Source organism: Amblyomma mixtum, chromosome 6 (genome assembly GCF_055824585.1).
Source record: "Amblyomma mixtum isolate Tamu chromosome 6, ASM5582458v1, whole genome shotgun sequence".
Lineage (NCBI taxonomy): Eukaryota > Metazoa > Arthropoda > Arachnida > Ixodida > Ixodidae > Amblyomma > Amblyomma mixtum.
In genome coordinates this window covers 34,047,597-34,060,860 of record NC_143017.1, presented here as the reverse complement: position 1 = coordinate 34,060,860, position 13,264 = coordinate 34,047,597, and the positions used below count along the sequence as shown (strand labels likewise).

At 44.7% G+C, this 13,264-nt stretch overlaps 1 protein-coding gene across 1 annotated transcript in view; it reads right to left on the bottom strand.

The window, feature by feature from the left end:
• Positions 1-13,264, bottom strand: part of LOC149338759 (uncharacterized) — a 41,310-nt gene that overhangs the window by 11,483 nt on the left and 16,563 nt on the right. Inside the window, exons 3-5 of the mRNA XM_089550795.1 lie at positions 10,066-10,270; positions 5,751-5,799; positions 3,773-3,873 (exon numbers count right to left, since the gene is read on the bottom strand). Coding sequence (XP_089406921.1) covers positions 3,773-3,873; positions 5,751-5,799; positions 10,066-10,270 — 355 coding nt within the window. The remainder of the gene's footprint in view (positions 1-3,772; positions 3,874-5,750; positions 5,800-10,065; positions 10,271-13,264) is intronic.

The window sequence follows — 13,264 nt, the reverse complement described above, 5'->3', positions numbered from 1 at the left end:
TGTCTAGTTGTCTAGTTTGTGTGCTTTACATTCCCTTCCCAAAAATGTGGTCGTCAGTGGTACCGAATGAGTCAGTGCTTGCGATGATGAGACAAGCTGGATAAAATTTAGGCGCTGATAACTTAACGAGACGCTGACTGTTATTTCCTGTGGTGTACCAATTCAGGTTTTAGGCCATAAAAGCTTTCAGATTTCCGATACAAAGATTCACGAAGTTGCACACTGTCACAAAATTCGGCGCATTTTAGAAACAAACAAAGAAAAACCGCCGCGCGCACGGCGTCTCGCCGGCGCGAGCCGAACGGGAGAGAAGGAAAACCCCCGCTAAGCGCGTGGCTACCTCTCCCCTTCACCACCGCTCACCGTCACGGCGTGCGCCGAGGGAATGAGTCATCCATGTCGAAGATTTCTCTGGAACATCCCAGTTGCTTCTACAGCTGACGGGGAGGGGGGAACTAAGACACGTCCCCCTGCGTGCACTAAGACACGTCCCCCTCGCCCGTCGGCGACGGCGCCACGCCAGAACACGCTCGAAACTTCGAGATGCGACCCCCGTACTCTGACCAATGGGGACGCGCGGCCGGCGAGAGAAAGGAAGGGAAACTATACGGGAGATGCTGCGTGTACGTGCGCGCCTACTCTGGCGCGTAGAACAAACAGACGTGGAAGCAAGCCTCTAAAAAAGGGCATTGACCGCTATCAGTCAGTCCGGACCTCCGTTTAAGCTTCATCGAAGCGCTCCCGTTCGACTCCCGGGAAAACACCACTCGGCAGCATCGGACCAACGAGGCAACGTTCGCCAGTCTGCGGGACGGCATCGTCGTGGAACTCTGGTCGTCGGACTGCCGCAGTGCCCGGTGAACAAATTGTGTTTTGTTTGTTTACCTCTCTCTCTTGTGTTAGTGCACTTTAGGTGCAATATTGTCTTTGTACTGTAGTCTCTCTCTCGAGTTTAACTTTGCCCGAGTTGCATTGTTTGTTAATCATTTTGTCCCGGCCGCGGCGGCTAGAATTTCTTTGGAGGAGAAATTCTAGAGGCCCGTGTACTGTGCGATGTCAGTGCACGTTAAAGAACCCCAGGTGGTCGAAATTTCCGGAGTCCTCCACTACGGCGTCTCTCATAGCCTTAGTCGCTTTGGGACGTTAAACTCCATAAATCAAATCATCACTTTGTATGTGCTTGTACTAGTGATTGTGTAATCCTCTGTATCGTCTCTTTGCTGCATAAACTTTGTTTTGTTTGTGAACCTTTGGCTCCGACCCATTCTCTGGCTTGCGACCAGCGAAAGCTGGGCACCGAACGCCCAAAAACCTCTTGTCACTTGGTAGCTGGTCTCCGCTGAGCTTGCCACGCTGAGTCGAGGGCATCTCCTTTGAGTCCGAGACCGCTACCCCCACACGCTTTAAGGGTGTCTGTGAACTTCGCGCTTAAAAGTGCGCGAAGTGTGGGTGACACACACAGTTATCGAGAACGGAATGACCTTCTCTCAGTCTGTGCAGTACGCAGTCTAGAACACTGCACAGGCTTAGGCTTAAAAGGAAGCTCAAGCCCACCTCTACCCGCGAGCTGGTCTGGGGCTAAGTGACCCAGATTTCCTGCAGGCACGGCCGGACGTGGATTTCGGGAATGCCCGGACTTAGCTCTCGGCGCAGTCTGGGCAAAGTAAATTTCTTCTGACCCCGAGTTTAATATGGTCACTTTAAAGCGGCAGTGGGGGCTTCCGTCCTCCGGCACAATCTGGGGTAGACATGCTTTCTTATTCCACATCATGTGTGCCTGCCCTATCAACCATTCTCTTTAATCAACACTAAGTAGCACTGGTAGACCGCGCTGCGCTGCTGGAAGCCGAGATTTCAGGCTCGGATGGATAACGGGCTGACTGGTTCGCCGAGGCGCATAAGCTTCTGGCCATCCGGCGAGGTTGACTTGCTATGCTATGGCTAATAAAGCTTATTGTCCGTCCGAAAAGCACTGGCGAAAAACACCTTGATATTAGATCACGCTGCGTTAAAGTTTACTATATAAGATATCTTCGCATGGGCACCTTGTTGATATGTATTTTTGCATTCCATAGCATGTTAAACAAGCGCTAATGAACATTTTCGTTCAGCTTGCGGTTTAATACGTTTGGCAGCAAATTTCTAGACGGTTACAACCCTTTCAGAGAAGCAAGCTGCACGTGAAACATTCAGTCAAAAAACTTGGCAGGCTTCTTGACTACATTCTTAAAGATGAAAACGCCGCGGCACATCGAAGTTGGCCCACCCGCAAAATTCCAAACGACCGCAGCATTTTGGAAGTGGGGTCATCCATGAAAATGAAATAAGATTTTGTAAGGATTAGTGGGTTATGTATGGGTATTAGTGAGTGAATTCAGGTGTTTTAGGGGGTATTAGTGAATAGATTAAGGCGTATTGGTGAGCAATAAATACCGGATTAAGGTGTAATATTGGACATTAGTGGGCAGATTAAGGTGGATTAGTGGGCCGCATGAGTGTGATCACATATGATGCTCTAATAGAAGGTCCTAGAAAATCCAGTCCCCAGATCTTCAAACTGTGCTGTGCTTGGGCAGCCACGACCCTCTCGAGCAGTCTGAGATTTTCGTTACGGAGAAATCGAGTGGTTCTTGCAAGGCGGCCACCTAAATGATATGGCATTAAAAAGTATTCTTATTATGTGTTAGTATTGAAGGTTTTGAGATAGTGCACCTGCAGATGCAGAAGTGGCAGTCTTGTGCCTCTTTTGTGTCTCTCAGATAGGATAAATAGGTAATTAGGGATTAACATTTTGCCTATTTATCATGCTCGCAGCAAAATCAAGCATTGCAAATAACTTTCAACTGAGAGCGATGAGAGCCACATTTACGATGCCTTTGCGTCCGCTGTCTGAAAGTTACATGCCACTCTACATGGTTTCACCCATAAGCGCAGTGTCGTGGCAGATGCTTTCTTAGGGGACCACGGGGCACTTTATCGATCGCCTGATCCAGCTACCTGTGCTAACCAGGTTGGCGCGGACGGGGCTGCTCTTAGCCTGCGTAGACCGTTCACCTATAGGGCGGGGCTCAGGCAAAGTAAGACGAGAAGTCAGTAGGCACAGGCCGCGCCTTAGGCGGCACAAACGTACAGTCCTAGTGCGCACCTTCGTTAACCTTGTCATCATCATCATCACCTGCCTGACTATGCGCACTGTCCACTCCCATGTCTCTCCAATTACCCTGTCCTTTGCTACCTGCGGCCACCGTATCCCCGCAAAATTCTTAATCTCATCCGCTCACCTAACTTTCTGCCGTCACCTGCTACGCTTACCTTCTCTCAGAATCCTCTCTATTACCCTTAAGAACCTGCTGTTATCTTGCTCCGGACTACACGCTCTGCCATTTCTTCAGCTTGAATTCGATTAAGATTCCTTAACCCGCGTTTGTTCCCTTACACACTCGTCCAACTTCCGGTCTCTTTACGTTACACTTAAGTTTCTTTCCACAGCTCGGAGCATTGTCCTGAACTCACGCTGAACCCGTTTCTGTAGCTTACACGTTTCTGCGCCTTAGGTAAGTACCGGTAAAATAACAGCTGTTGTATTCTTTTCCTTATCAACCTTATCAACGTTGGTATAAAATCTAGGAGCTTGATTAAGCGCATGTCTAAATTTGTTGCTTTTTTACCGCAGCCACTCTAACCAAATATTATGAAATAAAGGCCCTTACTTGTAGTTCGCAGAAATGTTTTATATCAGAAAAAGCTCCGGAAATAACTGAATGAAACCCACCGATTTCGTGAAGTCAATGTAGAGAGGGTGCCGTATTCCAGCAGTGACGTACGTTTCTTGAACAATTACGTTTACGTTTTGTTCCTCCCAGATTTGAAAATCTGCCAAAAATAACGGGAATTTTTTCTGATAACGTTGTAGTCATAGCACCAAGGAACAAAATGTATATCAAAAAATGAGAAGCGGTGACGCTATGCACTGTACGGCAAGAAATTCGGTGTACATGATGTCCTAGCTATGTTTAGCCCAGCTTTAGAATCATACTTGAGTGCAATATGCGGTCGCAACGTCAACCATATAGTTGACAAGCGTGTAAAGTAAGTCATAGTGTCCATATATATTTTACAACTGAGTACACAAATTAACAGAAATTATTGGGTTTTCAGCTATTTTATTTTCAAGGGAAAATTCCAGTACCTAATACTGAGCGCCCCAAAAGACCTCTACATCAGTTTTTATTTTCATGCCTACTTTCGATAGGTTTTTCCGCGTTCAATGAAAGGCCCGCGAGACGAGAAAAAAATGGCGCATGATTTAGCGCGGTTAGGCCAAATGCTATTAGTTTCGCTAGCACTTCGGTTTTCACTTGGGTGTCGGTTCGGGATCGGTTTACAAGGGCAACCAGGCCTGAGACAAAAATCAGTGAAATAAGACAAGTTCCACCGTAAGGGTATGACGCAATATTGTTAAATTCGTTATTGCCCATATATGCGCAATTGGCCATTCAGTAGTCACATTCATACATCGGTGGGAGTCCGTAATATACCTGTCGAAGTGGTGAGGCGGATAAGCGAAGGTTCAGACCCCTGCTATGGCAGGTTGCATCACCAGTGGCGCTTCTGAGACCCAGGTTCCTTTTCCCGAGCACCCTCAGTGTGACGGAGAGAGGCTACGGAAATACAAATATCGGCGAAATCTGATCCTGGGTGTTTAGTGTTCGCGCTATAAAAACAAATCAAAACACGGGACAATTCGCGAGAGCAGTGCTCATAAATGTGGGCCTCGTGGAAGTAGTCGCGTTCGCTGGAGCTGCGATTGTGACAGGAAGAAAATTATTATGTGGGCACTACAATATTTTTAACGGCGCAAAAAGGCACACACACAGGAAAAGGCAGAAAGAAACGGACAGTAAGAGCTCCAAATGACGGCACGGACGGCAGAATTCAATGCAACACCGGTGACCTGGCGGTGTTCAGTGCAGACAACAGCGGCGGTGATGTTTCGCGGCAGTGAAATACAGGCAGAACACTAAGCAGCGTTCCGTGTGTGGCGCCTCGCATCTCGCGTCTTAGCGCCCTGACGGCATGCTTTGCTCATGAAATAGGCTGTTTCCCCGCGGGCCGAAAGACGAAACGCTCGCTCGCTCGACAACCTACCTAAGTTTTCACAACCTAAGTTTTCACCGGAGCATCTAATCGACACGTGGTATTTAATCAATAGAAAAGACAACGAAGACAGGCTGAAGCTTTTTATATAGGCTACGTCCAAAATCCCCAGTCCATCCGGTTAATCACAGCGCAGCGCCAATAACGTGGAGCTTTGATATTAATTTTACCATTAACAATGCCAACCCCCACCTTGATTTACTTTGCGGTAACTTTTGCTTCTATCTCACTTGAAGCTTTCCTTAAGTAGTTACTTCGCAGTAAGTTAGAATATGCTTCGTTAATCTGGGGGTCAGCGCGGACAACCTAATCAGAGCCCTCGAATTTATTCACGATAAATGTGTTAGTTTTATTGTTAGAAATTATAGCCACACCGCTAGCGCGACGCTTTTGACAAACACATTACAGTTAAGATCTTTTTCGTCCTTTAAGAAGTGCGCTTAGTTTATTCACAAGATAATGTACCATAATTGCCCACTGTGCAGCGATCTTGTACCCCCTTCGTCACAAGTCTCATCGCGAGTTTAACATTTTCGTTCAACTCGCGAATTCGTTAAATTATGGCCAGCTGATTGAATTAGCGGTGTACTCACCGCTATACGGAAACTGCGCTCTGAAAATCTCTTTGTCATTGAAGATGACCTGGAACAAATAAAGCAAATACAACCCACATTTTTCTTAATGAATAGTAAACGGTGTAACTAAAGCATGAAATTCAGCTTCTCAATCATTACATATTGCCTAACACCGCTTTTTTGAAATATTTCGGAAGCTTAACTCCTTTTCTACAGCTCGATTGATGCTTGATTGATCTGCTAAATAAAATATAAGAAAACTAATAGTCTGCTAGTTATCATAAATAAGTAAAGTGGAAAATACTATTAGATACTTAGTGTGAGCACTTTGCAAGAAAGCGAGTTTCTGCCTTGCTTGCTTTTGATAAATCTCGTAAAACATTTTGCCCATCAGAACCGTGCACTTCAGCTTCTTTAGGAGTGCCTTTTATATAATCAATTTTTTATTTTTGTTATTAAATTTTCAAAACCAGTACCCGCACATAACATGAACCCATAACATTTAGGGCTAGTAATGGGTCCAAATGCTAAGCAAGCACAACAATACTGGCAGACCTTATCATGACAGGACACAATCACAGCACACTTCAGTAATTCACAAACGAAGTTGGAGAGCTGAGCTACAAAACTCTGGGGTATGGTCGATTAGATCACAAGATTCAGCATTAAACAAAATTTGTAAATCAAATCACACAGACTTTCATTCCTACATTTCCATGGATATCAGCAAAACTTTTTTTATGACACCGAAAAATTGTTTTTTTTTTCTTTTACCCCATTTGTGACTAGATTCGAAGCATGGGCTCCGTTAGATTCTAGGATTCTCTGGCCGTACTTATTATTACAAGGTAGTAAGTTAGACTGCTAGTTGCAGCTCTTGTTTGTTTTACTGTTCCATCTGTGCCAACTAAGCAGGGTTTTATATGATCACCTACAACAACGAACTTGCAAATATAGATGCACATGGCATTACAAAGGTAATTGCTGTACCGCAAACTGTAGAAAGCGGCAGCCTCTGCTTTCCATGTCCTTGCCGAGGCGACCACGTTTCGGCCGAGGGAGACGCAAAAGGCGGCCATGTTCTGTGACATGTCAGTGCACGTTAAAGATTTACAAGTGCTAGAAATTATTCCGGTGCCCTTCATTGCGGCAAGTGGTTATCTCATCGCTGCGTTCATGCAGTTGGATAAACTCAGCGTAGCACGGATTGGACTGCTACGTTTTTGAAAAGCCGAGTGCGACGATACTAGGACCAATATTTCTACGCGGATCAGCGAGTTCTCTAGTCGTGATGTCAGGTGTTTGTTCGTGGTAAAAAGATGATCAAGTGTTGAATCTTTAAATTCAATTTTTTTATGAATATTAGCGTCCTTTACTGCGGACAACCATGAGCATAGCGACAAGGGGTCAAACAGTCGCGTTCAGCTAAGCTCAAGCAAGGGTTTACCAAAACTGTCTGTTAGGGTAGCTGGCTGCGCATTCCGAAATCTGCAAGCGCATGTGAAGACAAAGGACGACAGAAGTCGAAAAGAGAACTGTACTCATGCCATGGCAAAAGAATGCATACCAGAAGCACGAAATCTTCCTTGTACATAAACAGTCGCCCTTTTTTTGAAGCAGTGTCAGAGAGGCGTCCTTGGCGCACTTTTCGCTTGAGCAGCCTCCTTCGATTGCAATCTTGTTTTCTTCAGAGAATTTCCTTAAGCTCTCTGAACGGCCCAAGACTATAATCGTAGGAAGCCTCTTGTTTATGGCACTGGTGAAAAGTGCTTAAGCAGAATTCAAGCACTACGGCTTCAAAAGGAGCGACTGTTTATGTACAAGGAAGCTTTCGTAGTACTAACACGAACTTTAATGCCATAACAAGCTATGCACACACGTGGCCTCTTCCTTTTGATTCCATGTTAGTTTTTTGGCTTTTGTGGTTTGCGTTTGTTGACTGCATTGTGCAAGTCGGTGGCGACTGCGACTGAGAAGGCCACCTTTTCACCGAAAAAAGGTTATTGAGAAAGAACCCTTTGATACGCAATGCACACAATCGTGTGCATGCGGACTCTCAGGTGCTTGTTTCTTACTTTCTTTTATTGTTTTCATTTCATTTTTAAGAAGCGAGGAGGTTGAGGTAAATGCCGCAAGCAAGCCACTTGACAGCCCTCAACCCGCCTCGAGAAAGCAACAGCTTAGACGAGCGGCACACACTAATAAAACTACAAGTGGAAACGCAAAATCAAATCAAAACGCAGTTAATACACAAGTCGCCAACCATGGAACTTAAACGTAATAAACCATATTACATGACGATTTTCCGCCTTGAACAAACAGGAAATGTACAGATAAAAATTACAAGTACAATAGAAAAATACGCAATTTGATATGTGCACAAGAGTTAATATATAGCGCTTATTACACTCTGCGGAGATTACAGTGTAGAAATGTTTTTCCTTTGTATAGCCATTATTGGCTAATGGAGTACGGTACTGGGGAGACACACCATTATTTGGAGGGTTTGAGATTCACGGTGTCAATACCGTCGTTGTGGAGGGTGCTAAGGAACCTTGGTAGTGCATTTTTTTAACATTTGTGCACCACACTTGATCCGGGATGGAGGTATATATGCCAAAATTTCGATCTTCTAGTGTGATACAAGGAAAAGTTTTGCTGCAGAATTTCTTAATTTTTTAGAGCAGCAATATATCCCTTAACACTATTGCTGTATATGTGTAGAACACTGTGGGTGTATACGTGCTGTACCATCCGCATGTTATACTTCATAAATAAGTTAGCAATGTGCAAGTTACAGGAGCGACCGTTTAAGTGCAAGGAAGCCGTTGTAGGACTCACACGCACTTCGGTGCCATCAAAAGCGACTTACACACGCGGCCGCCCCTTTTGATTGCATTTTGTTTTTTCTTGCTTATAAGAATTAGCTTATTCAGGTTTAATCTCTATGTGCCCCAACAAACAAAGCATTATATATTAACAGTTTTACCATGTTGGAAAAAAATACCTGTTTCACTTTAGTATACATATTATGTGGCTCAGTTTTTTCAGTTCAAAGTTACATACCCATCCTGTTGTAATGTGCTTGTAAAATAGGTATCAAAAACTTCCAATAAATACTAAAATACACTTGGTGAAGCCAGTTTTAGGAGAATGGAAGTCATGCGTGCACCAGGAATGTTTCAAGGAAGTCATTATATGCCGTCTCCATATAGGCCACACACACCACACACAACTTTTTGCTAACTAAACAAGACAAACCAGTTCGTACATGTGGAGATGAACTTACGGTAAATCATATTTTATTTCAATGCTCTCGACATGAAAAACTAAGGAAAAAGTGCTTTTCGCTGTTTTATAATCAATCCATTTCTTTTCACCCAGCATTGCTCATAGGTGATAGGCAATCATTGACATGTCGTGTGTTTTTAGATTTTTAACACAAGCAGGTTTTCTCAACAAGATGTTAATCGTGACCCAGTGCTTCACCTGATGTCCCTAAGCCACCTTCTCATTCGTGAGAAAAAAGGCTGTGGTCTTTATTTCATTGGTTGGGAGCTTCCACATCCTTGCCGAAGCAAGGATGGCCCCTGAGGCTACCTGACCTTTTTTAAAACTTTTACCATTAGCCATTCGTAAATCTCTTTTTCTGTGTTATTACTATGCAGGCAAACTTTTGAAGCCTTTTAGACCACCGATAACTGTCCATATTTTTAATAAATCCTGCAGAAAACATTTCCCATACCTTGTGCTTGGCGCATGATGGCCGTAGCTGGCTGTGTCATTAAACCCAACACAACACAACACAAGAACTTTGACGGAGTGCACAAGCTCAGTATTTGTAGAATTTTATTGTGACTTAATATTACTAGACCTATGTGTGCCCTTTGTATAGATAACTACACCTTTTGTTTTCGCAGTGTTTCGTCTTAGATCGTTATGTTAATACCAGACGCTGAGTGCACTGAGGGCTTCGTCAGCTCTGTTAAAAAGACTAGGGGGTGAAGTGGATGAGAGACTTATGCTAGTGTCATCGGCATACATTATGAATTTTGTCTGTTTATACGAAAGTGTAATGTCGTCTATGTACAGTTTGAATAGGATGGGACCCAGTATGCTCCCTTGCGGTACATCGGATATTATTCCTCCATCACATGAAGAAAAGCCATTTATTGTGGCAGTTACTGCAGTAAATGCCCGCTTCCCTATAGCGAGTAGAAATTATTGTGATAGTGTTTGCAACGACTGCCGTAAAATAAGGCTCCCTTTTGTTTTTTGCACTGGCTTATAGGTCGGAAAAGATACTTTGTAAAATATGCATAAGACACCTTACCTCAATTTCCTTTAACGCTCCATCCACATGTACTATAAAACTCCAGACATTCATTAGAATACTCTGGAAATCTAAAAGATGCTCCTCCGATTTCGAATCCTTGCTGGTTCCCATTACGATTTCGCCGATTCCAGTGTAGATGTAGCTTCCTTTCATTTCTATTTTGGCGTATTCCTTAGAAGCATGGACCAAGGCCAGCCGGTACCTGTGATGTTAAGTAAAGAATTGATATTTGTTGCTCTCAGTTGCTTGAAAAGAATGCATGTAGAAAATCGTTTGCTGCACCCTAAACATGAATTCAGTGCCCGTAGGTTTTCTGCCTCCGACATCTGAGAGAGTTCCAAACAGCGTGGTCACTCCGTCTCCAAAGCCGTTGCTTGTATAAGGCATCTGTTTCGTAGCTTTTCATTAAAACCATAAAGAGAAAAAAGTGGAGGAGACAAACTCCGCCTTAAGGCTAAGACTCGTTAGCGTGATTGGATTAATGTCCAAATTCGGCTATGATCATTTTCTATCGTACAGTCGCAGACCGCTGACATAGTCCTAAGACAACTTCTGGCGCGGTTAAGCGATGCTTCTCTGGCCCGACAGGCGGCTGTTTCAAACACAGCAATCGATGGTTTTTATGACACACAGGTTGCTCCCTCCAAGCGACTTCTTTCAACATGTTATTTTTTAAATTGTTACCTGCCACGGTCGGCACTTTGCGGAGGTCCCGGTGAACAGGTTGCCACCTGCCATGATATGCAGGTTGTGATGACGTCATGAGGTCACGTAACCTTCATGTCATATGTCCACCTGCTTTTTCACCCACAACGCCGTCGCTTTCAGCGAAGGCGAAACCGCCAACGACGGCGAGTTTTGCGCGGAACGGGAGCCTTCTCGTTATTGCGTCAAAATACGGTAAAGGTCATGCAGTGTAACGCGAAAAATGTGTGGTCCCTTTGATAGGAAGCGTAGAATGGGTTCTCATACTTTTCTGCGAGAAGGTAAGGGAACGCCATATGCCACGCATCGTGAATGCACCCCCTTGATTGCTAAAATGAGTGTCTTGTTCCACGATCGACTACCAGGGCGACCTCTGAAGAAATCCTGTCAAACGTTCATGAAGGTTATTCTGAGCATATAATGATTGCGGGAAGCAGCAAATCATAGAGTCAATATCGCCAGCCACAATCTCCGCAAAGACGGTGCTGCTGAGCAGTCCAGTGCTCGTGGGTGTAAGCCTGAGCTTCGTCAGCGTTCTTTTCTACTTTTTATCCTTCGTTGGCGTTGGCCGCTGGGGCACCTTGGTAGTATTGTAAGAAATACAGTTGGCCGCTCATCCCCCGCGGCAAGCGCCAACGAAGGAGAAAAAGCAGAAGGAAGACGAAGCTGAAGAAGCTCCGGCTTGCACTCACGAACGCTGGACTACTGAGCAGCACCGCCTTTGTTAAGATTGTGGCTGCCCACATTAATCGTGTGATTTGCCACTTTACACTAGCAATTTTGTTACAATCAACAAAACTATTTTCCTTCAGTTTCAACGTTCAAAGTTGGCTATTTTTTGTAAATGTGACTTAAATAACGAATGCTGACAACACGCCATGTTTCAGAAAAACAATTAACTGCGAGCTGGGACTTTATTCCCCTGCGTTGCAAGAGAGGTAGTGTTTCGGCTTCCGGCGCATTTTGCCGTCCGCGGTGCGCAGCAATGGGTACGAGGGGGTCACAGAAGCTATGAAAAGCATAGAGGGCGCTGGCAGTATGAAAAGCGCTACGTTATCCAGTATGGCCGCATGGCCGCTCTATGGCCGCATCGCCCGCGGCGCGGACAGAACACGCGCGGCGTCAGCTTCTGCTCTTAGTTTCGTGCTATATTTTCTTGTTGGTTGGTTTATTGGGGTTTAACGTCCCAAAGCGACTCAGGCTATGAGAGACGCCGTAGTGAAAGACTCCGGAAATTTCGACCACCTGGGGTTCTTTAACGTGCACTGACATCGCACAGTACACGGGCCTCTAGAATTTCGCCTTCAAGAAATTCAGCCGCCGCAGCCGGGATCTGTCGAGCCACGTTGCTTTGCTGTAGCGGCATGGTGGAATGTGAGCTGAAGGGAAAGCCGGAGAGACGACGGGACAAGAGGACTGCGCGCGCTTGGTAGCGCCCAACAGCTGTGGCCGCTCGCGGAAAGAAGCGCGATCCGTGTTTGTCGCTCCGCTGGTACCTCGTCGGCGTGAAGCCTATTCGCGGTGCGTCAGAAAAAGAACAACGGCAATTGTGTTCCTTATTGCGAAACAGTTTACTGACAGCGAACACAATCCTACATCACACTAGCTCCTTGTCATGCTAAAGTTAAAATTTAACAAGTTCTTTATTGTTTCCTCGCAAATACCCAGCTTTGCCCAGGGCGTGTCAGCGGGAATATTGACAGCTTTGAAAAAAAAAATTATTGATACTCAGTTGCTATTCGCACAAAGAATGAATTCGCAGAAAAGTTTTCTGTTCCGGTGTTCTCGGATTTCGGTGTCGTTAATCTGTTCGTTCGGTTATGTAGTGCGTTGTTTTAAGCAAACATTTTTATTAAATCCTGTTGTGTTGAGGAATTCATGGAACAACAATTTCACACGGGACATTTTTTTCGACGAGAGAATAGCGCTGGCCATTCCAGTTCACTTTTCATTTTAGTACAGGTTTATCATCGCTGATACCGGCGCAACGCAAACATTAGTTTAAACCTTAAAGTTAGTGTTATGGTATTTGTTTTAAATGTAATACTGCTCACACCACAGAATGGTAAGGTCTCGTATTAGCTTAGATTTGAAGAGGGAACGGAGAAAACTGGTGAATCGAAAGGCTATTAACGAGTTAGCATTAAGAGGGAAGGTAGAGGAATTCAGAATGTCGCCGCAAAACAGATTTTCCGCTTTAACTGAAGAAGACGACCGTAGTGTTGAAACAATGAATGATAATCTTACAGCTATCGTAACAGAGTGCGCCGCAGAAGTAGGTGGTAGGATGGTTCGACAGGATACCAACAAGCTATCTCAGGAGACTAAAGATCTGATTAAGAAACGTCAAAGCATGAGGACGTCTAACTCCACAGGAAGGATAGAACTAGCAGAGCTATCTAAGTTAATAAATAAGCGCAAGGTAGCCGACATAAGAAAGTTTAACATGGAGAAAATCGAGCATGCTCTAAGGAATGGAGGTAGCCTAAAA